Consider the following 24,933-nt stretch of genomic DNA (forward strand, 5'->3'; position numbering starts at 1 on the left):
GAGAGAAATCACGTACGTTCAACATAGACGTTTGCGCCGAAGAATGTGCTCGGATTCCCCGAGATTACGGGGACATTTTGAGGCGTTAACCGACCGAAGATCAGTCCAAACACCACTGAGTTGTTTAAGTTTATGGACACACGTCGTAAAACTGACCCAAGAGCGCAGAAATTCTATGACATCGTGCCCCCTGACTGAAAAGATCGCTTTATAAAGGCAATGGGAACCACAAACATGCTTTTTGACTACATTTAAAGCAGCAATAAAACTTTTTAAATGTTACTTAAAGGACGTTGTTTCATATTACGGCGATATTCATGAGGGATGTTTTCTTTTGGATGTGTATGTTGATATTTAACGGTAAGTTTTGACATTTAGGCTATGTATGCATTATGTTTTATTATGTAAACAATGCAAAATGCTTAAGTTGGGTAACAGTTTGGAAGACATTCACATCTTCCACAGTAATTGAAAAGTGAATAGTGTTCCAGATAACGTTACTCAAAGAAGAAAAACAGATGCTTTAGGATATAGTCAGAGTCTGTGCAGCTCTATGAGAAACTACCTCACAACTGTTAGCAAATGTTTTTGGTTGTGTAACACTTTAAGTCATCCAAACTATTTCAAGTATGTGTATTTTTATGTTTCAGTTGTGTTTGGTGATGCAGATGAAGTGAAGTCAGTGTCAGTGATGGAGGGAGATTCTGTCACATTTCACACGGATCTTACTCACATACAGAGATATGATAAGATAGAGTGGATAGATGAATCTCAAAGGGCTCTTGTGGCTCAAATCAATACACGAGACAAATCAAGCTCTATATGTGATGGTTATGACCAGAGATTCAGAGTCAAACTAAAGCTGGTAAACCAGACCGGATCTCTCACCATCACAAACATCAGCATTGCACAATCGGGACTTTATAAACTACAGATCATCGGGAACAATGCAACTTCCAGGAGGTTCAATGTTACTGTCTATGGTGAGTTTTGCTCATAGTTTTGTCGATTCTATGCATCTTAATCTGGTTCATTAAGCCCACAAGGTCTCCCTAAAGAATAACTTATGAATTATTATTCAAAGTTATTGTTACGGGTTATAAAACATCTTTCAGGATTAACTTTCAGTTTTTCTTTGTTTTTCCAGCTCGTCTGCCCGTTCCTGTCATCACCAATGACTTTCTAAACTGTTCATCATCAGAACCATCTTCAAATTGTTCCTTTCTGTGTTCAGTGATGAATGTGACACATGTGAGTCTCTCCTGGTATAAAGGAATCAGTTTATTGTCCAGCATCAGTGTGTCTGATCTCAACATCAGACTCTCTCTACCTGTGGAGGTGGAATATCATGATACAAACACATACAGATGTGTCATCAACAATTCCATCACTAACAACACACAACATCTCACCAACGTCTGTAAGTGTTCAGGTAAGACATCTGAAGTCATCAGAAGACTTCTACTCAACCATGAAGTAGACAGGAGATAAAGAGATGTATAAAATATCAAAGACAGTTAGAAGATAGTTAGCAACAAAGAATACATTTTCAAAGTAGTTTTTGTAACTTTACACTTTATGAGATTACATTTACAATGATTGGATTTGATGTTTGTGTATCACAGAACACCACGTTACATTGATAACTGCTGCAGTTGTGGTCACTGCTTTGTGTCTGCTGGGGATCATAGCAGGTGTCATTCACCACCGCAAAAAGGCAGGTGTAAACAAGCAAATAAATCATAAAATGTTGCTCTTTATCCACTATTTAAGATGTATATACATTGAACAAATGTAAACATCAAACAACACAAGAAGTTTTCGGGTGAACATGTGTCTTTACACAACACTGAATGAGAATGTGAAAACTCATTGCTAGTTTTATGTCTCTCTTTCCCTTATCTGTACTCAGGCTCAGATCGCTCATCAACAATCACACCATTCAGAAAGTACCGGGGAGACGAGCGGTCAATGCTAGCTGGAGACCAATACTGGACAATTTGCTACAAGCTTTACACCTGAGCACCGGGTGCATAAAGCACCTTAAGTGTAATTTTTCCTTAAGTGTGCCCTTAAATATACCTTAAGTTTTACTTAAGTTATTCTCCTATTGTCTTTGGTAAAGAGAAATCACCCCTTAAGTGTCCCTTAAGTGTCAAGAAAAACTAAAGGTGCTTTATGCAACCTGGCACTGCAGTTTTAGTTGCACAGATGTATGCGGTATTTAGGAGTCCAAGCATAAAAACTGTGAAGGTACCTGTTGATTTCACCTGTGTTGTTCTTATTTTTAATCCATACTGTTGGTCTATTTTGTAGAAAAGTTGTAAAACTAAATACACTTAAAAATGTATGGTGGAGAAAAGTCACTAGATTTAGCTACTTTTCAGATGCCTTTAGCAATTTATTTCCGTAAAATGCACCTAACAACAAATCTAGTGACTTTCGACTTTTTGGACCAACAATAACTCAAAATAAGGCTTGATTTGTTTCATAAATCATAGATTGTTACCAAAATGGAGAGTGTACCACATACAGAAATACATATTTGTTTTTGAGACATTTTTATTTATTTTTTGAGGAGTTAATCTTTTTACCTGCTGCTGTTCGCATACCCCCTTACAAAATATTGAGTCTGGTATGTAAAAGCTCAGCTTTAAGCTTAAATCTTTGTAAGAAATACATTAAACATTTGCATATTTGTATACTCTGCCGTAAAAATTAATCTATAACTATCTTTAAGTTATTTTAGACATATTTTAAGTAATACACATTCAGTTTTGTTCGAGAGCTTTTACGTGTAACAAAATCTGGTGTCTGGCGCCATCTGCTGATCAAAACCTTGTAAATGCAACTCAGACAGATCACCAATATGTAGGATGGATAAAAGAAAATAGTGACCAGTGCGGTGTTCTGAGCAGCCACCTGATGCCATTGCATTTGGGTTTCTCAACATTTAAGTTTACTCTAAACGTTGTTTCATTCATTTCAACATGTTTTATGTTGTTAAAGATGAATCATAATTTACATCACACTGGGCACAGTTTGTATTTTGTGAAATGATTTATAACTGAAGCATCATGGTGTTTTAGTCAAACATATTACTAAGGTATTGTTAAAAAAGTTTTAAACTTTTATTCCATCAGAGTACATAAAAATAGTTAAAAAAAATAAAATATGTGAGATCATTTTCCATTTGTTGGGTGTTTATGAGAAATGATAAATTCATGTGACAAGCAGCCTATTTGAAACCAAGGGTGTAACTTTGGTTTAAGAAGTGGGGGGACACAAAATGCGGAAATTTTCAGACTGGACGCGAAGCACACATGGACACAGGAAGTCTCTTTGTGTCTGACCTGCTTAAAACAATGGGCTATAATCTCACTGAAATCATTTCAGTTTCAATGCTGCCTTTTGCCATATGAGAAACCACGTGATTCTTTTCGGACATTTTCCAGTCATATACTTTATCTCTGCCTAATGAACAATTTCATAAATGTAGCCTATAAATTTACCCAAATGTATCCTAAAATCTCTGTTGCAAAGTAAACACCAGATGCGACGTTGCAAAAATATATATATAATAAACCAGCCAGGACACAACTTTGGTGTAAAAAATAGGGAACAATGTAAGAATATGACAGAATTTTTCTTAGGCCTTTTGCTGTTTCTGTAGGCCTATTTGATATTTTGAATGTTTTTTTAATTTTCACACTGGTTTTGAAATATTCGCGTAATTTCGCTTTATGATCAACGAAAATGTCAAAAATGTATCAATAATGTCCTGGTATAATCAGTCCATTTTTCTTTTTAAAAGGGTGTACGTGTTTGGTTCTCTTATTCTTTTCACATAATTGAAACCCAGCTGCACAAGCTTAATTATAAACCAAGAAAACAGTGTAACTGACATATTTGTTTTCAATATATAGTCTTCACAAACTTATATTTTGTTGAAGAAAAGTGATTTTCAAAAAATACTGTGATAAAAAAACACTATGAGAGCTACCTAGACCAAAGCACACTTGTAAATTACATGTGTTTTTGTAACTGATATTTTAAAAGAAGGATAATATGTTGAATAAAAAAATCTTAAAAGAGGATTCTTTTAAAGAGAAAATTTCAAACACCTCTAGGTATATATATATAAGTACATACAAGACCATTCATAGAGGCCTACATACATGACATACATTACTGTAGAGCAGGGTTCCTCAAATCTTACCCTGGAGGGCCGGAGCACTGCAGAGTTTAGCTCCAACCCTGATCAAACTTGCGTACCTGTGATTTTCTAGTGATACTGAACAACTTCATCAGCTTGCTCAGGTGTGTTTGATCAGGGCTGGAGCTAAACTCTGCAGTGCTCCAGCCCTCCAGAGTAAGATTTGAGGAACCCTGCTGTAGAGTGTGTGTTTGGGGAAATCCAGTTTGCATGCCTTTTTCTTTACGAGAAACCACGTGTTTCCTTTCATGAGAATCCATTCATAACTCTCATTTTCTCAATCTCTGACTACTGAACAAAGTAAAAATTAAGGTTATTAACTCCATCAAACGGAAAAAATTTGAATCCCAATAAATGGTTGTTATGCAACATTTTTTATTTTTAGATCACAGTAAACATCATCTTCTTGATGTGAAAGCCAATGATTATTTGGATATAGAAATATTGCCCCAATGTGCTAGAATCTTACAGCAAAAATTCTGTTTACTCTTCATTAACCTCTTTAAGCAGAAGTCCATAGGGACGGATGGAGCTCTCCACTATTTCCTTTTCTTTCTCAGCAGATGTCCCCTCAGGGATGGGGACCAACCAATAGTCCATGTCCTTGATGATTTTCCTGTTCTTGGGGTTGACTCTGTTCTGCATGATGATACTGTAGGTCTTTCCATTCTTCTTTGATTCGAATGTCTTGCTGTATCCTCCTGCCTCGTGTATGTCTGGAGATGAATAAATTCCTCTCCCGTACACTTTACCATTGCCCGCCTTGTAGTGGGTTTTTATTATCCCCTCAGCTCCTTTTAAATCGGTTCCATGGTAGGACACTGGCCACTCACCGGGATCAGAGTTGTTCCTCCACCCGTCTGTTCCCAGCCAAGCGTTCCCGTCTGGGTACTTATCCAGAACCTTCAGTGCAAAACGGTTCCACCCGTACGGACGCTCGTACGACTCGTTCCCACGCTTGCAGTCCGACTCAGAGTCAGACTTGGACATGTCAGTGAAGTCAAAGTCATACGCTGGGTCGAAGAATTCATCTGGAATCACAAATAATAAATTGGTCAGAGAGCTTGTGTTTTCTTTTTTCCGGGTTTCTTGTGAAGTTTTCGGCTGGTCACCAATACACCAGCCTCCCAGCAACGAAGCCAAATAAGACACCGGATTGATCAACAACTCTAAAAGTGCATCATAACCAAGAAGAGCAATCGTCGGCAGATTGGTAACGTCCAATTTAACAGCTCCGTCTGAATCTGAAACCTGTGACTGAAGTTTCACGGTGACTCCCAGAAGGGCAGTGAGCGCTTCTGCCAACACAAACTTGTCTACTGCCATCGCGTTAACCCGAGTTTGTCCTTGTTAGGAGAGCAAAAGATCTCTATAAATGTCGAGAGGAACACGATTGTAGTGGCACTAATTGATTTTCATTTCTTATTGGTTAATTGTAATCATGTGTTTTTTGGGTGTGTTCACTTCCGTTTCCTTTATATCCGGCTTGTTAATTTGTTTGGGAAGGTTGGTAGAGGGTGAGCGATGGGATGGCCAACTTTCTGCTTGACCGTACAACAAAACGTTTGTTTTATCAAATAAAGCTAATAAGACGTGTACAGAAGTGTTCCCGTTTCTCAATCTCTAATGCAAAACGATTGATGCCGAGACAACGATCTTGATCAACGTGTCACATGCTCATCTCAAAACAGAAAGTACAAATAATTGTATTGTCATGACCTTTGCATTCAGTTGTTTACGGGTAGACTCGAGACGGTTGCTTTAGTTTCTTTGAATCTGTCAGCGACCCAGTACACAGAGACCACAATAGAAAACAATTTACAGGTAATTTAAATAAGGGCCTATGGGTATAAAAATCAAGAAATACAATACAACGAACGTAAGATAAAGATATAGAGAGTAAAGCTATGTGTATGTTATGTTCAAGTAAAATAAGAATAGACTACTGTACAAGGCATGTGCTATATACAGCAGAAAGAATAGATCATTAACAGAAAAAGTTGTATGAAAAATAGATTGTGTATTATCTGGAGGATATGATTATTATTCCATAGAGTTATTAATTGCATGGTGGTTAAAAAAAACTTTAACTGTTCAAGAGGTAGACGGCCTGAGGGAAGAAGCTATTTTTGTGTCAGGTTGTTTTGGTGCTCAGTTCTCTGTAGCGCCGACCAGACGGCAGCATTGTGAAGAGATGATGGCTTGGATGTGAGAGGTCCAGGGTGATTTTCTGAGCCCTTTTCCTCACTTTGGATGTATACAGTTCTTGGAGGGTGGGCAGGGGAGCACCAATGATCGTCTCAGAAGTCTGAACCGTCCTCTTTAGTCTTCTTTGTGGCTGAGCCAAACCAGACAGTGATGGATGTGCAGAGGACAGACTCTATGACTGCTGAGTAAAACTGTTTTAACAGAGTTTGTGGTCGGTCGATCTTCTTCAGCTGATGTAAGAAGTACGACCTCTGCTGAGGTTTTTTAGCAATGGAGCCAATGTGATTGTCCCACTTCAGGTCCTGAGAGATGGTGATGCCCAGGAACCTGAATGACTCCACTGCTGCCACAGTGCTGTTCATGATGCAAGAAGCTGGAAGTTTTTAAGATAATGCCGAGAAAGGTTGTCCTTTTATGGGCTGTGGGATGTTCATCTCTGCTTGAGTCAGTACAAAGGTTTCTTTAATGTCCTTTGGTATTCTAACCATGAGTTTAATTGCTCCCTTATCCACATATGTGCATTTTGGACATAATGGTTACATTTAAGCAAGAAAAACATAGTTTTAACCCTTTTCAATAAATACAATTTATTTGGCAAGGTATATAAGATATAAGTGATATAATAGGCTGTAATATACCATGTGTGTGCAGTGACCTTTAAGCTGTTTAAAAACGAAAATATGTGTAAGTTATACACCATACATCAAAGGATAGAATGTAAATATATGTATGTCACAGACGAAGCAATTAAATAACAGCGATATATAAAGAGGCATTTTAATTAATTTATTGACTTCAAATTGGCAGCAGTTCAACTAAAACAGAAAGATTAGTATGTCACACATCAAAATAAGAGTTAAAATATTACACGCTCAAAAATGACGTTCGCTTAAACACGTAACAAAAACATGGCCAAAAATATTGCGTTATGGCGAGACAAACGATCGTGTCTTCAAAAAACTTTGCGTAAAGACGATAAAAACGTCCCCGTTCAAACGGAACAAATCACGTTATATATTGTCATATTGTTTGCGTTCCATTCTCCAGATGCGTCGCGCGTACATAATAATGCTGACTTTGTGTGTTAGAGATGAATCGTTGTGACATAGGCTGCAGAACATAATGGATTGGGAATTAATAGAACATGTGCTATATGCTGTAATGGGAAGTAAAGGAAGAATGTGAATTCTACCAAAATGACTTTTTTACGAGTCTTATGAGTCACGAGTCCAAGCTAAGTCGTTTCGTTTGTTTAAATCGTCTCCACCTCTATGTATCCCTCCCCTTTGAAAGGGTAAACCCCTTTGGTGCTGAGATAGAGTCAGACTTGGATGACTAAAGCAACGCACAGCGAGTCCTCAAGAACTTCTGCGTGAACAGCCAAAGATATCCCAACGTCTCCTGGCTTCGTCGAGGAAAAGTTTCCTACGCCTCTTTAAACAAATTCTTTCTCAATGAGTTCATCCTCATGTGACAACCACATGATTAAAAGTAAAGGGGATGCAGTCCTGATTATTGAGACAGTGATTGTATCTTCTGGTTTAAAGGTTTAATGAAAAAACAGGTTTATTTATTCCACATCTTATAGAAACCAGAAACCAACTGGTCTGCAACTGTAACCAAGTAAAAATTAAGGTTATTGACTCCATCAAACGGAAACAAAATGTTGCTTAACAAGCATTTATTGGGATTCAAAGATTTTTAATTTAACAAATTCTTTTTTCCGGGTTTCTTGTGAAGTTTGCTTCTGGTCACCAATAAACCAGCCTGCCAGCAACGAAGTCAAATAAGACACCGGATTGATCAACAACTCTGACAGTGCTTCATAACCAAGAAGCGCAATCGTCGGAAGATTGGTAACGTCCAATTTAACAGCTCCGTCTGAATCTGAAACCTCCGACAGTAATTTCACTGTGACTCCCAGGAGAGCCGTGAGCCCTTCAGCTATAAACAAACTTGTCTACTGCCATCGCGTTGAGGTTTGGCCTCGTCAAGAGAGCAAGAGCTCTTCGTTAATGTCGATAGGTAACGGAAAGGCCTATTTATAACAACGTGTTACACTCATTCTGAAACTGAAAGTAACAGCATGATATTTTCGGTGACCTCTCTGCCTTTATTTTGAGGCCTATTGGAAATATTTCAGAGATGATATGGTTAGTTTTAAAATAAAGTAGATAACTTCTGAGAAAAGAGATAAATAACACTACTGTAAATCATTAACACTTTCCCTTCAAGAGGACGTTAAGGAATCAAACAATTTGATTATTCTTGGTTTATATTGTCAAAATTGGTAAAATCTGTAAAAAATACAAATAATATACAACATTTTGAACAAATTCTCAAGGTCTCTTGTATCTACAGTTATGAAAGTAACTGTTTGAAAGTTTTGAAAGAAATGGTTGTGTAACCTGTTTTTATTCTATAGCCATTCACTCAAAAAAATAAGTTGTTTGTTAACTTAATTTCAGTATGACACCCATTTCCACACAATTGATTTGGTTTATCTGAACTTCAACTGTGTGAATTGTGCAGACAAACATATCTTAAGTTCATTAATTTATTTGACTTAATTTGAGATGTAAGTAATTTATGTGTAAAGCAATTAAACGTGAATGCTATCTTTTGAATCAACATCTTTATTTTTATCACATGTAGTGGATGGTGCTAGCAGGGAGCACGAGAGGATTTACTGCATTGGCAGAGACTTATTCACTAAATAAAGCTGGATGCATACAAATATAGAAATGTGCTCATCCCTAGTAAAACCTTTACTCTTCACCATGGTAACTCCCAAACAATCACAGACGAATCTTCTGAATTTTAACATTACAGAACAGTAAACACTAAAAAGTCTCCTTATCTGCCCCAAAACACAAATACAATAGCACTTTATCAATTTTAAAATCTAAATCCAGTCATAGGAGCAAAGCATGCTGGGACCACAATCCAATGTTGCCCCTTCAGTGAGTCAATGAAAATGATTAATGTTTTCCCAACAAAAATGGACAAAGTTATGTCAAAGAGTTGCACATCTATGTCACTGTTACACATTGAAATTGTGCTTGAACAAGAAATAAATACAAATGTGTTTTAAAAAACTAAATTGATTACGTAAAACAAACAACCTTTTAAAATCATTTTGTTTCAGCCTTAACTTCACTTAATATCACAATCACTGTGTTTTATTGTGTGAATTGTGAAGTTGTATTAAGTTGTTAAATTGTTTTTCAAAATGTAAAAGAATAACTTTATAAAAAAGACACATTAGCAGACTTTAAATGATGATGTAGCTTAACTTCTACAAATTCAAAGAATTCGAAGAACAAAAAAATGTAAACAAATTTAATACTTTCAAGTAAAAATGTGATTATTCTGAAATCTAATTTTGCAACTCATGATGGCCTGGCTAAAGGTTCCTGGCCTATACCTCAGCTCTCAGCCTGTACTCAATGATTTCCCCTTTCATTAGTTCTTCACTCACAGACGATACCTCTTCTGTTGGGCTGACATGTTTTTCTATCGTTTCTCTGTTTTACATTTTCTGTAAAACAAATACATTTCTCACATTAAGCAAAGGTATTAGGATTCCCCACTTGAGCTGAACAAATTTTATCTAGGATGTTTTTATGGAGGGCTTACCATATAGCAACTGGGCGTACACTTCTATGTTTTATCCATTGAACAGAACAGCACTGAATGACTAATGAGGTTATATTGCACAACCTGAACTTCTATAGGGCCATATAAAGGAAACAATGTTAAAGTGAATTCTGCATCCCTATTTATACTAACTATAAAAAATAAACTTTAAAAAAAAAGCTTGTCATGCAGTCCACTGAGCTGTGATCCTCTCTGCTGTTAATTGAAGAGTAGACACAGAGACATGGTGTTTTTTTGACAGTCTGTCACCAGCTTTAAATTTAAAACAAAAAAATGTAAACGAACTAAAATATTTATTCAAATATACTAAGTTAAACAAATGTACATACATATTGTTGTTTGTATATATTTTTAAAGGAAGCATTTTGCGAAATCTCCTTTTTGTCAGGAGTCAAAGCACACTGATGAGCAGCGCTCGAAACGCCGCTCGCTGGCGACACCTGCTGCTCAAAACTGTGTAAATGCAAACCACACAGTCCAAACATTAAAAAATCTCTTAACAAACCAATTTCAACTGTTTTCATGAAATCTAAAGTAGTCCAAAAACATTAAATGCTGTTCAATATAAAGCGTTTGGAAAACGTGTGTGTTCTTTTTTTGTGCACGTTCTCTTGTGTTATAACAGTTACCAGTCAGAAGAAGGATGTTGTATTTCAAGTATGGCGTCATTTATTGTTCACGAGTGAGGGAAGGATGGAACGGGAGATTGACAGAAGGATCGGTGCAACTTCTGCAGTAATGCTGTCGCTGTACCGGTCTGTCGTGGTGAAGAAGGAGCTGAGCCGCAAGGCGAAGCTCTCGATTTACCGGTCAATCTACGTTCCTACTCTCAACTATGGTCATGAGCTGTGGGTCATGACCGAAAGGACAAGATCCCGGATACAGGCGGCCGAAATGAGCTTTCTCAGCAGGGTGTTCGGGCAATCCCTTAGAGATAGGGTGAGAAGCTCAGTCACTCGGGAGGAGCTCAGAGTAGATCCGCTGCTCCTCCACATCGAGAGGGGCCAGCTGAGGTGGCTCGGGCATCTTTTCCGGATGCCCCCTGGACGCCTTCCCGGGAAGGTGTTCCGGGCATGTCCCACCGGGAGAAGACCCCGGGGAAGACCTAGGACACGCTGGAGGGACTATGTCTCCCGGCTGGCCTGGGAACGCCTCGGTGTCCCCCCGGAAGAGCTGGAGGAAGTGTCTAGGGAGAGGGAAGTCTGGGCATCCCTGCTTAGACTGCTGCCCCCGCGACCCGGCCCTGGATAAGCGGTAGAAAATGGATGGATGGATGGATGGATGCCGTCATTTATTTCGATAAAGATTTTTTCATTCAGTGTTATTTTCATAACCACATATTCAATATTAGGACTTTTTATATCTATATTATAATTCAACACAATTTTTATGGCCTAGGAAAAATTTTTAAGTGGGGAAAGTTTTAGTCAATGGGTCCACACATCACAGCGTGTCTTCCGATACATAAATAATTTATGAAGGCATTCACAAAACAAAGTGTCTCTTTAGACAAGATCAACGCCCACAAACTGTGCTCCATTCATCTTGACCATTGATCAGAACAAACGCTATGAGATCATTTCAGTTTCTTGGACTTCAGTTTCATCTGTCTCTGGCTTTCCAGAAACAACATTTTGCAAGTATTTTTGCTGGTTGTTTCTTGAAGATTGTTCCATGTCAATGTACTTTTTCATGCAACTTTTGAAGAAAATGTTTGCAGAGACTGTTTATTTTTGTCTGTGTGTCGTGGTCTCTAACGGTAAGACTGTGTATCTTACATGTTATATTTTTTGCATTCCTATTTCCAACAGCTATAGAAAAGTCTACAATTGTGTCCCGTGACCTGAAAGAAGATAAACGCGGATAGATGCATTACAAAGATGAACATAGTTCATATTTAGTGCGTTTGTCTCTTACAGTTGCAAATTGTATGAAATCTTTTGTTGTTTCAGGCGTGTTTGGTGTTGATGCAGATGAAGTGAAGTCAGTGTCAGTGATGGAGGGAGATTCTGTCACACTTCACACGGATCTTACTCACATTCAGAGATATGATAAGATAGAGTGGATAGATGAATCTCAAAGGGCTCTTATGGCTCAAATCTTTACACAAGCCATATCTATATGTGATGGTTATGATGAGAGATTCAAAGTCAAACTAAAGCTGGAAAATCAGACCGGATCTCTCACCATCACAAACATCAGCATCATTCAGTCTGGGCTTTATAAACTTAAGATCTGTAACAATAAAACTTCATACAGGAGGTTCAACGTTACTGTCTATGGTAAGTTTTGCTCATAGTTTTGTTGATTTTATGCATGTTAATCCCATTACAAGGTCTAATATTGTATGAATTATCATTCAAAGCTATTGTGGCGTGAACATAAAACATCTTTCAGGATTTACTTACAATTCAGTTTCTCTTTGTTTTTCCAGCTCGTCTGCCCGTTCCTTTCATCACAAGTGACTTTCTAAACTGTTCATCTGCAGAACAATCTTCAAACTGTTCTTTTCTGTGTTCAGTGACGAATGTGACACATGTGAGTCTCTCCTGGTATAAAGGAAACAGTTTATTGTCCAGCATGAGTGTGTCTGATCTCAACATCAGACTCTCTCTACCTCTGGAGGTGGAATCTCAGGATACAAACACATACAGATGTGTGGTCAACAATCCCATCACAAACCAAACACAACATCTAACCAACGTCTGTAAGTGTTCAGGTAAGACATCTGAAGTCATCAGAAGACTTCTACTCAACCATGAGGTGGACAGGAGACAAAGAGATGTAGAATAAAACTTCAAGACGTGAAACAATTTAGGAGACAGTTTACAAAATAAAAATAATTTTCAAAGTAGTTTTTCTTCGTAATTTTATACTAGTTACAATTAAATTAATGAGTTTCATGTGTGTGTATCACAGAACACCAAATTGCAACGATAGTCGCTGCTGTTGTGGTCACTACTTTGTGTCTGCTGGGGATCATAGGTGTCATTCACCACCGCAAAAGGCAAGTATTTACAATAAAACATTAATTATTTTCAATTATTAAGATATTGCTTTTATCAAATTGAACAAATGTGAAAGTCAAACAACAACAGACAAGAGATGTTAATGGGTGAACACTTGTCTCTTCACACTACTGAATGAGAATGTGAGGAACTCATTGTGTCATTCATGAATGTTCTTTACTCAGATTGCTCGGCTACAATCTCACCATTCAGAAAAAACTGCCGACACAAGCCATCATTGTCAACTGGAGATGAATACTGGAGGAGTTTTGGCAAACTTAACCACTGCAGTTTTAGATGCAGCAGAACTATGCTGACTGTTTATAAGCCTAAGCATAGAAACCGATTCTATGCTATCTATTCTATCGATTACTTCAGCCTATAAGAATAATAACGTTTTGCAGACAGTTAAATATTAGCAACAAAAGCCATCTTTAGACTGCAAAGGTTTCATCCGTCATGGCTTATAACAAAGACAGTTTAATACTGCTCAAATGTGCAATAATTATATGAAAGTGGATGTAACACACGCAGTTTCTGCCAATCTCATTTAAATCTTGAGTACCCATAGAGTAGTATTGCACTTTGTATCTTCGAAGAGTCACATTTATAAAAGAAAGATGCAGCTGTACGATTATATTATATTACAAGCATGCTTCTTCTCTCGTGGGTTAATGCGTAGGTGTGCTTTTCCTGAAGAATTGTCCAATAAGGGACTAAGAAAAGTTGTTACGTTAGGGAATTTACCTGTGGCACCTTCATTTTAGTGTGGGACTAGTTTTCAACCTAGTCTGTGAAACTGGATCATAGTCTCACTAAGCAAGGGCAATTTTTGCCCTTTTAGCCAGGATTTCCCCCTTTTTACCTGACAGGATGATATGGTATAGAGTACTTAAACCAAAACAACAATAGTTTTTTTTAATGTCCGTACAATGTATCAAACAGGCAAACTGGCACAAGTAACAACAGAGATGTGACTATACAGCCTTTACATTTTGGGCATCAGTGAAAGAGATAATCACAAGCACAGGCAGGTCTTTCTGTTGTGAACATTTACATTTGCTAACAAAATGTTATTTTTGTGACTATAATATATGCGGGTATTTATCAATCTAAATTATGTAGAAAAAATCTTATTGTTTAGATTAAATGTTTATTGTCAGATTGCCGTCTGCATACTTTTTGTTTTGCCAATCACTGCATCAATTGGCATCTACACTTGATATTTTCACTGTAGGGCCTTTTTACTGTTCTTTAACTATTTTTACTTTAACTACATGTGCTGTTGTATTGCCGTCATTCAGTATAAAGGACTAATTCCTAGATCTTCATGTACTTTTATAATTTCATATAATTGTAATATTTAAAATTTTTACAAGAAAAGAGTTGTGGACACAGATATGCACCAGGTAAAGATAAAACAGACAAATGCAAACAAATGTAATCTAAATGTAATAAAAAAAAGACAGATTACATTACAAGAAATGTGTAATCTAAGGGATTACATTATTTAAATAAAATTGTGCCAAGTGGTGCCAGTTACTGATTTCAATTTTCAAGCAATCCCAAATACCCAGCTGTGGTTATTGTTAATATTATTGATTCATTTTTTGGTGGCACATAGATCTCTTTATAGGAAATCTGTGAAATTGATACACTGAAAACTGAGTTTCTTGTGTAGCAGTCAAAAAACGTAATGACATTTTTACCAGACTTTTATTTATTTTTCAGTTCAATTTGTACACTGTATATCATTTTGTTTTTACATCTTATTCTAGAAACTATATTTTCAACTATCTGGTAAAATGAGCAGTAATATTCAAACAGAACATTGCTAAAGGACTTTAAATATATGAAAACATGTTTTTTAAAATACGTCTATTTTTATGTTTTTATATATATTTTAATGATTCACTATTTTGACTCGTTGTTGTTTCCTTTCTTGCAAAAAATATTTAATCAACTGTGGAAAATCTCAGCTTCAGGCTTATATCTATTTAAAAAAGACGGAAAGATTGACAATTAAGTCAAAAAGTAAACATCCATATTGACCGACCACCCCATTGTATCTGGAACTGGATCTCGCGGGCTAGAGTTGAGAACCACTGGCCTATAGTCTGTGAGAGGTATTAACCTGTTTGCTTAATGTCCATAGTGAAATAAGATAGCTAGCAAAAGTCTAGTGTTAGCCTACATTTAATCACCATTTAATCAGTCCAGGGAAACGTTTAGCACTATAATATCCCTGGTGTGGAAATTCCATTTTACATGTCCACTTTATTTTCTTTTTGGCATAAATGTGCAGCTAAATATAAAAATCTACCGTTTTCATTGTTTTGAGAGGAAGATACTTAATTTTAAGTTTGTTCGTTTTTTTTTTTTTAATCTTTTTTAATAATTATAATAATAATTAATAATAATAAATTGTAATCATTTTGTTAAGAAAATTTTCCATTTTGTAAAATTTTACAATAAAAATACATTGAGACTGTAAAAGATAGCCGTCAGCTATTTTTTATGTTTGCTTTTAATCTTGCATCAAATAGTGAACTGCATAATAGACTTGGATGTACAAATCACCAGCAGTAAATATTGTGCTAGTACTAGTATTGAACTACAAGCAAGACAGTTGCAAGGCTTTAATTAGAGTTATTTAAAGCTTTTGATGGCACAAAAGCTGTCGAAAAGAGTTTTCTCGTGCCTGTGCATGATGATCTCTAAAAGTAAGTCTAATGACAAGTAATGAAATATGGGCGTCTATTTTATTATTTCAACAGTGGAAACTATTGAAGTTGGAAGATTGTTACTTTCCTATAGAAAAAGGTGCTTTTTTATGCATACTGTGGTTTTACTGCAAGTACCATCCCTGCTGAGATTTTTTTTATTTTTACATTAAATTCCACTTTGTAGTGTGTTTTGGGTTTACCATCCCACCAATTGAATCCATCACATACAAGTAGTCAACAAGTAGTAAATCCCATTATAACCATTAAATCCATTACAGTTTCTATGTTGTATTTTGAGCAGGGTTCTTTTGTTTTTATTTCAACAGGAATACTTCAACTGTAGGCTAGTTACTTCAGTAAAAACATCATTATTTTTTTCAAATCGCTTTAAAAGATATAGCATCAGATCAGAAGTTAACACGCACGCGTTGCTCAATGTGTATGTGATGCTTATTTACCGTTTAGCCGATAGTTTTCATGACAATGTTTTTACGATCTTTGACTGATCGTAACCCACAAATGATTACACCACATTTAAACATCTGCCATTTTCGTCTTTAATTTTTCTAATTGCCTTTTATAGAGCGTCATCAATGGTGAAGCAGCACATTAGTTTAGCGATGAAGATCCCAGAGTTGCCAGATTTGCATAAAGAAAATCTGTCAAATGACCATTCAAAGCTTTCTGGAAAACCTCAAGCTTAGAAAGACTTAAAATATGGCAACATTAAAAGTTCCTGGCAAATCACAAGCCAGATAATTTTGCATACACAGGAAATCCTGCTGCATAGAAACCATTTTCATTGGACCTTTTAATAAGTGAAAAGTATGATATTTGTCTTTCAAATGTAGTGAAGTACAATAATGCTCCAAAATTGTACTTAAGTACTCAGGTAAATTTACTTCGTGCCTGTCCACCACTGGAGGGTTAGTTCAATCCAGCCGTTCTCTATAGTCCTTGAAAAGCAAATTCTGTTAAAGACAATATCTTGCTCGGCACTGAACTTTGAGCTTTATCATTTTGGAGGGATCATTTGTGTTCTAACAGCAAGGTCACACAATAACTAAAGGTTGAAAATGGGATCACGGGGAACATGCTCTTTAAGCAAAGTTAAGTATTATTATTTCCCACTTGAGCTGGATGCTTTGTCCCATTTTATCTAGTTCTTAACTTTGCATGGTGTTTTCATTAAGAAGCCTTGCACTTACAGAACAATGTTATTAGATGAAAATTGTTTGATTTGCTTAGTTTTTTTTGCTAAATTCAACTCCGCAAGTCAATCGGCTGCTGCTGTTGTTTTTATTGTTTGTTTGGGGTCACAGCAGGTGTCGTTTACACCTGCAAAATGGAAAGTAATTACATCCAATATAAAATATTGTTTTTATCTAAGATTTAATATTCATAAATATAAATAATTAGTTATAATGCAATCTCTCATTTTTTCTCAGGCTTCCATCTGTGAAATTGAGCTCAACGAAACCTTTTCCACCTTTTCGTCTGATGAATGATATTTGCACATCTTTTACATACATTATTGTCGTACCACATTCGTTGTCTTGAATGTGAGCAGTTCTTAAAAGCTGTTTTATGCACTTATTGTAAATGTATTCTTGTCTGTGTGCATGTTTTTAGTGCTCCTGTCTTAGTTCTCATATTTTCTTATTATTCGGTTTAAAATAATCATTGTGAGGTTTAAAGTAGTTTTATAAACAAATCCTCTTAACTCACATAGATATATCAAAGATATATAAAGATTACTTGGCTTGCAGGCATCCTATCAGTATTGTGATAAGACAATTGTTGATTATGTTTTACTACACCATATTTTTGAAGAATCATTTAGTAAACTGTGAGTTTGACTTTTGTTGCCAGTCTGAGATTTGGCATCTATTTCAGACGCTCTTGTACCAATATATTATTCACCTTACTGACAATTAATAAGCAACAAATTAAGAGTTTATTGGGGAAAGGTCGTATTTAATGGTTTGTTAATTTCCCCCTATAGCAGTGGCGGTTTTAGGCACGGGCGAACCGGGCAGCCGCCCGGGGCGCCAAATTTTCACGACACGTGGGGGGCGGCACAAGCACTTGAAAAAGAAAAATAATCCGCGCCGCAAAGCAGGTTTCTATTATGTATAATATAACTGTCTGTGTGGGGAATTGGCAAATCGCCGCCCCTGCTTGCTGAGAAGCGCAGAAGCTGTGTGAAAACTGTAAAGGGGAGGGGCTGATCCCCTGATGGACAGTTCACCTCTCCCAAATGGAGCGGACAAGGAGGGGGGCCCATTTAGTGGGCTAAAATCAGTCACACCTTGACTTTCTTCTAAATAACGCACATTTCATTCATAATTTTAAAGCACAGGCCTATTTTTCCACGTTTTTTTCTGCATTGTGTGTGAAATGGCTAATAAAAAAAGTTAATCCAAAACGATTATGTGGAGGTGAAGTGGTTTAGTCTTGATTGTCGAGTGCCAGATAAACATGAAAGCGATGGAGAGAAAAAGGTTTAAGCCGTCAGGTGCCCAATATAAGAAAAAATCAAAGTAGAAGCGGAGAAAGGAGCAAAAGATAAAGGTATGTAACTACGTTCTCTCTGTATGATTACGGTGACGTTATCCATCATCAATGAAGGGCTAATGTTAATGGGTGGTAACGTTAACTCTTACGTTTGTTAGCCTTCTTGCTATGATGCTTATACAACAATAATTCGGTCTTAACTCAACAAACACGAGATCTAATTTCACCATAAGATTGTGCTTTGCAACAAAACTGTTACAAGTAAAGTTATTATTTATTTCCATCATTGGGGTTAATGTTGGGCCCTGTAATTAGCCAACGAAATTAACATATGTCTGGATGTGTTCAAAGGCAAACATTTGCTATAACTCTGTTGCGTGACAAAGAATATAATTTGAGGCAGTAACCAAGGAGCTAATTGTTCCTCCCTTAGATTAGATTAATAAAGCGTCTAATGAGTCATGACAGACATTTGGCATGTAAGGGCATGTTTATTTAAATTTGCAATTCTTAAGAGTTATACTGTAGCCTACTGTCTTTTGATGTCAATTTCAATTGCAAATTCATGGGCACTTCTAAAGTATTTTGGAGAATCCTCTGTCACTGGTCAGCCATCAAAAACCATCAGCCTCCTTGAATTTTATCACTTTTATGCATGATAAGGATCTATCAGAGATCTACCCCAACTTTTGGACTGCTCTCAGGATTACACTTACTCTGCCAGTCACTGTGGCTCAAGCAGAGAGGAGCTTTTCAAAAGTTGATCAAGTCATACCTGAGGTCAACCATGTCTCAAGAACAGCTCACTGGCCTTCCTATCATCAGTATCAATAACTCAATAGGTGGCAGATTTCGTATGATGACATTATTGATGATTTTGCATTAAGGAAGGCCAGAAAGGTCAGGTTTTAGTTTGTGTTTTCTGTTCTTAGTGCAATAGTGTAATAATTAGATTTGCTTTTGTGTGATGAAGGATTTGTGCTATTTAGAATATTTTTTCTATATTTTATTTGTATATTATTCTTAATATTTTAATGTTGTTGTTCTCTGGTCGTGTTACATCATGATACATATGTACATCATGTACATATGTTGCAACATTTATGTACATAGAGTATATTTAAGTTCTGATAACTTATACTGATTTGTGCAGAATTGTGTTTTTAAAATGTTCTGTTGAAGGATTTGTGCAATTGAGAAATATAAGGTTCGTCTTACACTTATATAGTTATGGTAAAACATGGCTTTTTTTCTCTCGGATGGGTGGGAGTAGATGGGGGGGCACCCAGAGCGGATCTCGCCCGGGGAGTGATTCAATGTAGAACCGCCACTGCCCTATAGCATATTTAAGTGTGACCCTTTATGTTTTTAACCGCAGCTTGAATTTGAAAGGGTTGAGTAATAAAATCACAACCTGTCCAGTGGAGAAACAAGCCACACTCCTCCTGTTTCATAAACCTGTGACATGTACAATTTCCCAGAGTTCGGTTCAAGTTGAGCACTGGTATTATTTTAAAGCAGATGCAGGAGGGCAAGACACTTCAGAAATGCCTCTTTTACCTGAGTCTTTTGTATTTATGAGACTCTTCAGGCGTTTGGTATCTCAAACATCTTTACTGTGTTGAAAAGAAGAACGGAGACTTCTGGAATATTGTTTCTTTTCACGAAGATATATTCATGCAGCTGTTGAAGAATGTTTTCTTGTGCTTGTGCATGATAATCTCTAACGGTAAGTATAATGACATGTTATGAAATGTAAGTGGGCTTCTATTTTATTATTTTAACTGTTGAAAACTACTGAAGTTGGGTGATAGTAAGTAACAGTAAAAGATATGAGCTGCATTTTTTTATACACTTTTTTTATAATGTATATAAGGTACGCTGTGTATGCTCAGACCAATGTTTTTCAAACAGCTACTACTAAATGTCCATTATTCCCATGCATACATTTCTGAATGAGACATAAGGACAGTAAGAGTCTGTGTAGCTTCAACCCAGTGCATGAGTCATACATTCTCTGTGCTCTCTAGCTGTGTCCCAATTCGGGTGCTGCGAAGGCTGCATTTTTAGACCAATTGTGTCATTGCACAACTCAAGGCAATCACAACTTAAAAAAAGTATGTAATTCACAAAATCAGTCCATTTCAGTGTTTTAATGGTTTTAATATTACATATGATGTTGCTCATTAGCATTATTGGTGCATTATTGACTTTTAAATGTGTACAGTTGGTTAATTTAATTTACTGTTGGACTGTTTTAATCTACATAAACGCATTCTATAAAATAAAATATAATTTTTCTGGCTTTGCATTTGTTAAAAAAATTCAGAAACATCTCTGCTGTATCCTGCACTTGACGCAATTAGGATATCCTCCGCTAGAGAGTCTCATTTCCTTTTTTCTTCTTGGACTTTTGAGGCTGTGTGCTTTGATGACAAAGTCCTCATTTTTAAGTCTGCCACATTAAAGACTGCAGCCCCTGAATTGGGACAAAGCTTTTGTGTGTGCTGGTGGCTGCCTGCCTGCTATGACACCTGATCCCGCCGCCGGGGTCCTATGACTATTAGGTGCCCCAATTATGCCTGTAGTAGCTGCAACCATAGTGATAAAATGTCATCGTCTATGACTGAGCTTGTTATTTTGATGTGTTGGTAAACTCAACTTATCTGCATAACTGCCACACACGGCAATGAAGAGACAAAAAAGAATCATTTGTTTTTTCATTTAAGTATCCTATACCTGTTGAATTTTCCCAGATGTGGGAGATCAGTTCTGTTATTTATTTTATAGCTAGTCTTGCACTTAGCAAACACAGCAAAACGTGGAGGGCATGACTTTTAGGGGAGTGGACAGATCGAGGCAAATACCAATTTAACACAGTTAATTTTAGTGCAAAGAATTAGCCCAAAAGACCCAAAGTATCAAAGTAGCTTTCCTATAGCTCAGTGGTAAGCACACTGGTCATCAAGGCAAGGTCATGGGTTTGATCCCATGGGATTGCACATACTTAGAAACAAATGTGTAGGATAATGCAATGCAACGCATCTGTCAAATGCATAAATGTAAATGTAACTTCTTTAACAGTTAAAGCCCGAATTATGCAAAATAACTAAGTGAGATGAAATCAATTGCTAATTGCTTGGTCCCCCTCAGTAAAAAAATCACATATGCGCCCCTGCCCTGCGCCAATATAACAACCCAAATTCCACACAAGGGTTTGATAATAACAAACACATTTTAAAAGGACGAGTTTGCAGCAAATATGTTAAAATTCGACAATGAAGTCCATGGCCTGAGTAATTTTTGGAGTAACCTTCGTTTTTAAACAAACAATTACTTAAATGTCATCTGTTTTTTTTAAGAAACAAACTTATTTGTATTCACATTTAGATTAAATTAACCAGCCAAACACGTTTTTTCTTGCGAATGCACCTTCATGTTGGTTCAATAGACAATATTCAAGATGTTTCTCTTTGTGTTTCAGGCGTGTTTGGTGTTGATGCAGATGAAGTGAAGTCAGTGTCAGTGATGGAGGGAGATTCTGTCATTCTACACCATAATTTTACTCACATACAGAGACCAGATGAGATACTTTGGATGTTTGAACCTCAAGGGACTGATATAGCTAAGATCCATAAACAGTCCAACTCAAGCTATATATATGATGATGATGAGAGATTCAAAGGCAAACTACAACTGGATGATCAAACTGGATCTCTCACCATCACAAAGATCAGCATCAAAAACTCTGGACTTTATAAACTAAACGTCAGGAACAACAAACAAATAATTTACACAAAATTCAACGTTACTGTTTATGGTAAGTTATCTCAAAACAACCTTCCAATAACAAAAATATAATTTAATTATAGGTTTCAGTTTTCATTTATAAACTAGATCGGTGATTCACAGGTATCTATATTTTATGTTAACAAATCACCTGTTACTTATAAACTGAGGACTTGAGTGAGGTTTGACAATAGAGAGTTTCAGAGGTTATGACGTGTAAAGGATGAATGTATTGAAATATAAGGCAAAGCAATTGCGACAAGAATTTTAGGACGTTCTTACAATTGAGATTTCATATTTTTTTTCCAGCTCATCTGCTTGTTCCTGTCATCATCAGAAACTCACAATGTTCATCAGAAAAATGTGTGTTGTTGTGTTCAGTGATGAATGTGACACATGTGAGTCTCTCCTGGTACAAAGGAAACAGTTTATTGTCCAACATCAGTGTGTCTGATCTCAACATCAGACTCTCTCTACCTCTGGAGGTGGAATATCAGGATACAAACACATACAGCTGTTTCATCAGCAATCCCATCACAAACCACACACAACATCTCGACATCACTGAACACTGTCAGCTATGTTTGGGTAAGGCATCAAACTCATCAAAGTCACATCAAAGCCTTATGATAATGATTTGTCAAGTTTTTTTGTCCAAAAAGTTCAAATAGATTATGTGTTAAATTGTTTTTTGTTTTTTGTTTGTTGTATTTTTATGTATTACAGATCTAAACCTCTTGATAAGTACTGCTGTTATTGTTGTTACTGTGTTTTTGCTGTGGCTGGTAGCATTTGTGATTTACCGCCACAAGAAGGCAAGTATTTACAACCCAAAATTAAACATGAAGATTAATTTAATCATTGTTTATATGTATAAATATTTTAAAATATATTAAACAAATGTTAAAAAACAGTTTTCAGGTAAATATTTTTCTCGATGGTTACTGAAACATGACGTTCTTCCTCCACACTTGTCTTTCTTTTTTACTCAGGCTCAAATGGATCAGCTACAATCGCACTTGAATTTGATTTCCAGGAATATGCAGGAGAAATGTGGAAGCAAACTGAACAGAATTACTGAAGAATTTCCTACACGCTGTAGACCAACGGTTTTAGTTTGAGTTTTTAGGGGCACATGCACAGCAGCTGTGTGATTTCATTAGTGTTCTTATTTTTATATTCACCCCGGGAGTCTGTGGTGGGCAGCACATAAACCTCTTTTTATAGAAGATGAGAAATATACCACAATGAAAATCAGTTCCTTTCATTTTCTCCAGTGTTATAAACTTGTAGACAAGATCAGTTGATTTAGCAGTTTTTCAATTGTGACTGTCTGGAAAAAACAAAGGTTAAATATAGACATAATATGTTTTCTCTGTTACCCAGGTGGTAAAATAATGTGTTTGCTTCATGTTGACATGTTGACATTTGTGACCTTGAACAACAAAACCAGTCTTACGTATCATTAGGATGTTAAGTAAAGATCATGTTCCATGTTCCCAATATTTTGCTTTTTTTGGACCCTCAGATTCCAGCTTTGTAAACAGTATTACTCCAGACATTATCCTATTCTAACTAACCACATATTAATAGAACGTTTAAACGGTCTATTTCCAGACATTGAAAGAAACTTTTTAGTCAGTGAAGGCCAGGGAATTTTGACTGGTCTTAGAGTGGGTGGGAACCTTGACTATGGAATGTAGTGTTCCACATTTGGAACACATCCATATCGCCAAGAATAGAATCTAGTCGTGGCCAAACGGTCCACACCTCATGGGTTTTATTACATGAGCACTAAGATATGCGCAGTAGATAGATAGAGAGAGAGAGAGAGAGAGAGAGAGAGAGAGAGAGAGAGAGAGAGAGAGAGAGAGAGAGAGAGAGAGAGAGAGAGAGAGAGAGAGAGAGAGAGAGAGAGAGAGAGAGAGAGAGAGAGAGAGAGAGAGAGAGAGAGAGAGAGAGAGAGAGAGTTATGATCTGCTGTATTTTGGTGTAAGTGATATTATTTACGTTTTGTTAACTGTAAACTACTTATCATCTCTAATGATGTCCAAAAACATCCTAAGAAACTGTTTTTTTATTTATATTGTTTAAATATATATTTAGTGTAAGCGGTAGGACATTACGACCCAGGGGACGTCACCTCAGAGCGCTTAATTGCTCAGATGGCTATTTAGAGAGACGTAGTCAGAGCGACAAGCAAGACTGTCGTTCCAGCATAGTGTGTCGGTACAGTGTGGGGAGTGAAAGCACCAGGATTGTGGGTCCAAACCAGTGCTGTTGTCGTTGCTTGAGGTTGGAGATTGGCCAGTGGACAAATCTTCTGCAGTAACGCAGTGTGAGATTGTGGGGAAGACGTATGGTGCACACATTTGTTTGCTATTCAGGGAACGTGGGTAAACCGTTGCAGTGTGAGATTGCGGGGAAGACACACGGTGCAAACATCTGTTTGCTACACAGGGAACGTGGTCAGGGTATATTCTGGCAAACTGTTTCCCGATCACGTTTTGTAATCGGCAAAGCAGATTGTAGCACACGCCGTTTACCAACACACGATGGGTGATTCGCAAAGCCCAATGTTCCTTCTTGTTTTCGCAGCACGATCCCATATAAAGGAGTTTAAAGTACGAGGTGTTGAATTAAGGGGCGGACCAATAGTTAAACAATTTCAAAGTTAAAGTTCGGGCAAAAAATATTAAACAAGTTTCAGTCAAATATTTATGCTTTGTAGGAAGATCCATTGTTAAAGTAGAGTGCACACAATCATATTTGGAACATTTTTCAGCAGCAGATTCAGTGACGTCAACGA

General features: G+C 36.8%; 3 protein-coding genes across 3 annotated transcripts; all 3 read left to right on the forward strand.

Moving 5' to 3' along the window:
• Positions 1 to 22: 22 nt before the first annotated feature.
• On the forward strand, positions 23 to 3,131 carry LOC130430318 (uncharacterized). The gene is made up of 5 exons (XM_056759376.1): positions 23 to 360; positions 651 to 983; positions 1,148 to 1,432; positions 1,626 to 1,717; positions 1,913 to 3,131. Exons 1-5 carry the CDS (start codon positions 318 to 320, stop codon positions 1,976 to 1,978), a joined length of 819 nt encoding a protein of 272 aa, XP_056615354.1. The 5' UTR covers positions 23 to 317; the 3' UTR covers positions 1,979 to 3,131.
• An 8,580-nt stretch (positions 3,132 to 11,711) lies between these two features.
• On the forward strand, positions 11,712 to 13,347 carry LOC130430640 (uncharacterized). Its single transcript, XM_056759797.1, has 5 exons — positions 11,712 to 11,843; positions 12,037 to 12,366; positions 12,519 to 12,803; positions 13,004 to 13,091; positions 13,278 to 13,347. Exons 1-5 carry the CDS (start codon positions 11,759 to 11,761, stop codon positions 13,345 to 13,347), a joined length of 858 nt encoding a protein of 285 aa, XP_056615775.1. The 5' UTR covers positions 11,712 to 11,758.
• An 8,477-nt stretch (positions 13,348 to 21,824) lies between these two features.
• Positions 21,825 to 23,205, forward strand: LOC130430641 (SLAM family member 9-like; the record flags this gene model as incomplete). The annotated part of the gene is made up of 4 exons (XM_056759798.1): positions 21,825 to 22,155; positions 22,434 to 22,712; positions 22,851 to 22,943; positions 23,117 to 23,205. Coding segments are annotated over 4 exons (792 nt in total), but the record flags the coding sequence as incomplete, so codon positions are not given.
• Positions 23,206 to 24,933: the final 1,728 nt, after the last annotated feature.

Source organism: Triplophysa dalaica, chromosome 10, assembly GCF_015846415.1.
Source record: "Triplophysa dalaica isolate WHDGS20190420 chromosome 10, ASM1584641v1, whole genome shotgun sequence".
Lineage (NCBI taxonomy): Eukaryota > Metazoa > Chordata > Actinopteri > Cypriniformes > Nemacheilidae > Triplophysa > Triplophysa dalaica.

Coding starts and splice junctions, on each gene's coding strand:
- LOC130430318 (XM_056759376.1), top strand. CDS start 318: ATGAGGGATGTTTTCTTTTGGATGTGTATGTTGATATTTAACG. Junction 1,433..1,625: donor CAACGTCTGTAAGTGTTCAG/GTAAGACATCTG, acceptor TGTGTATCACAG/AACACCACGTTACATTGATA. Junction 1,718..1,912: donor TCATTCACCACCGCAAAAAG/GCAGGTGTAAAC, acceptor ATCTGTACTCAG/GCTCAGATCGCTCATCAACA.
- LOC130430640 (XM_056759797.1), top strand. CDS start 11,759: ATGTCAATGTACTTTTTCATGCAACTTTTGAAGAAAATGTTTGCAGAG. Junction 11,844..12,036: donor GTGTGTCGTGGTCTCTAACG/GTAAGACTGTGT, acceptor TTGTTGTTTCAG/GCGTGTTTGGTGTTGATGCA. Junction 12,367..12,518: donor GTTCAACGTTACTGTCTATG/GTAAGTTTTGCT, acceptor TTGTTTTTCCAG/CTCGTCTGCCCGTTCCTTTC.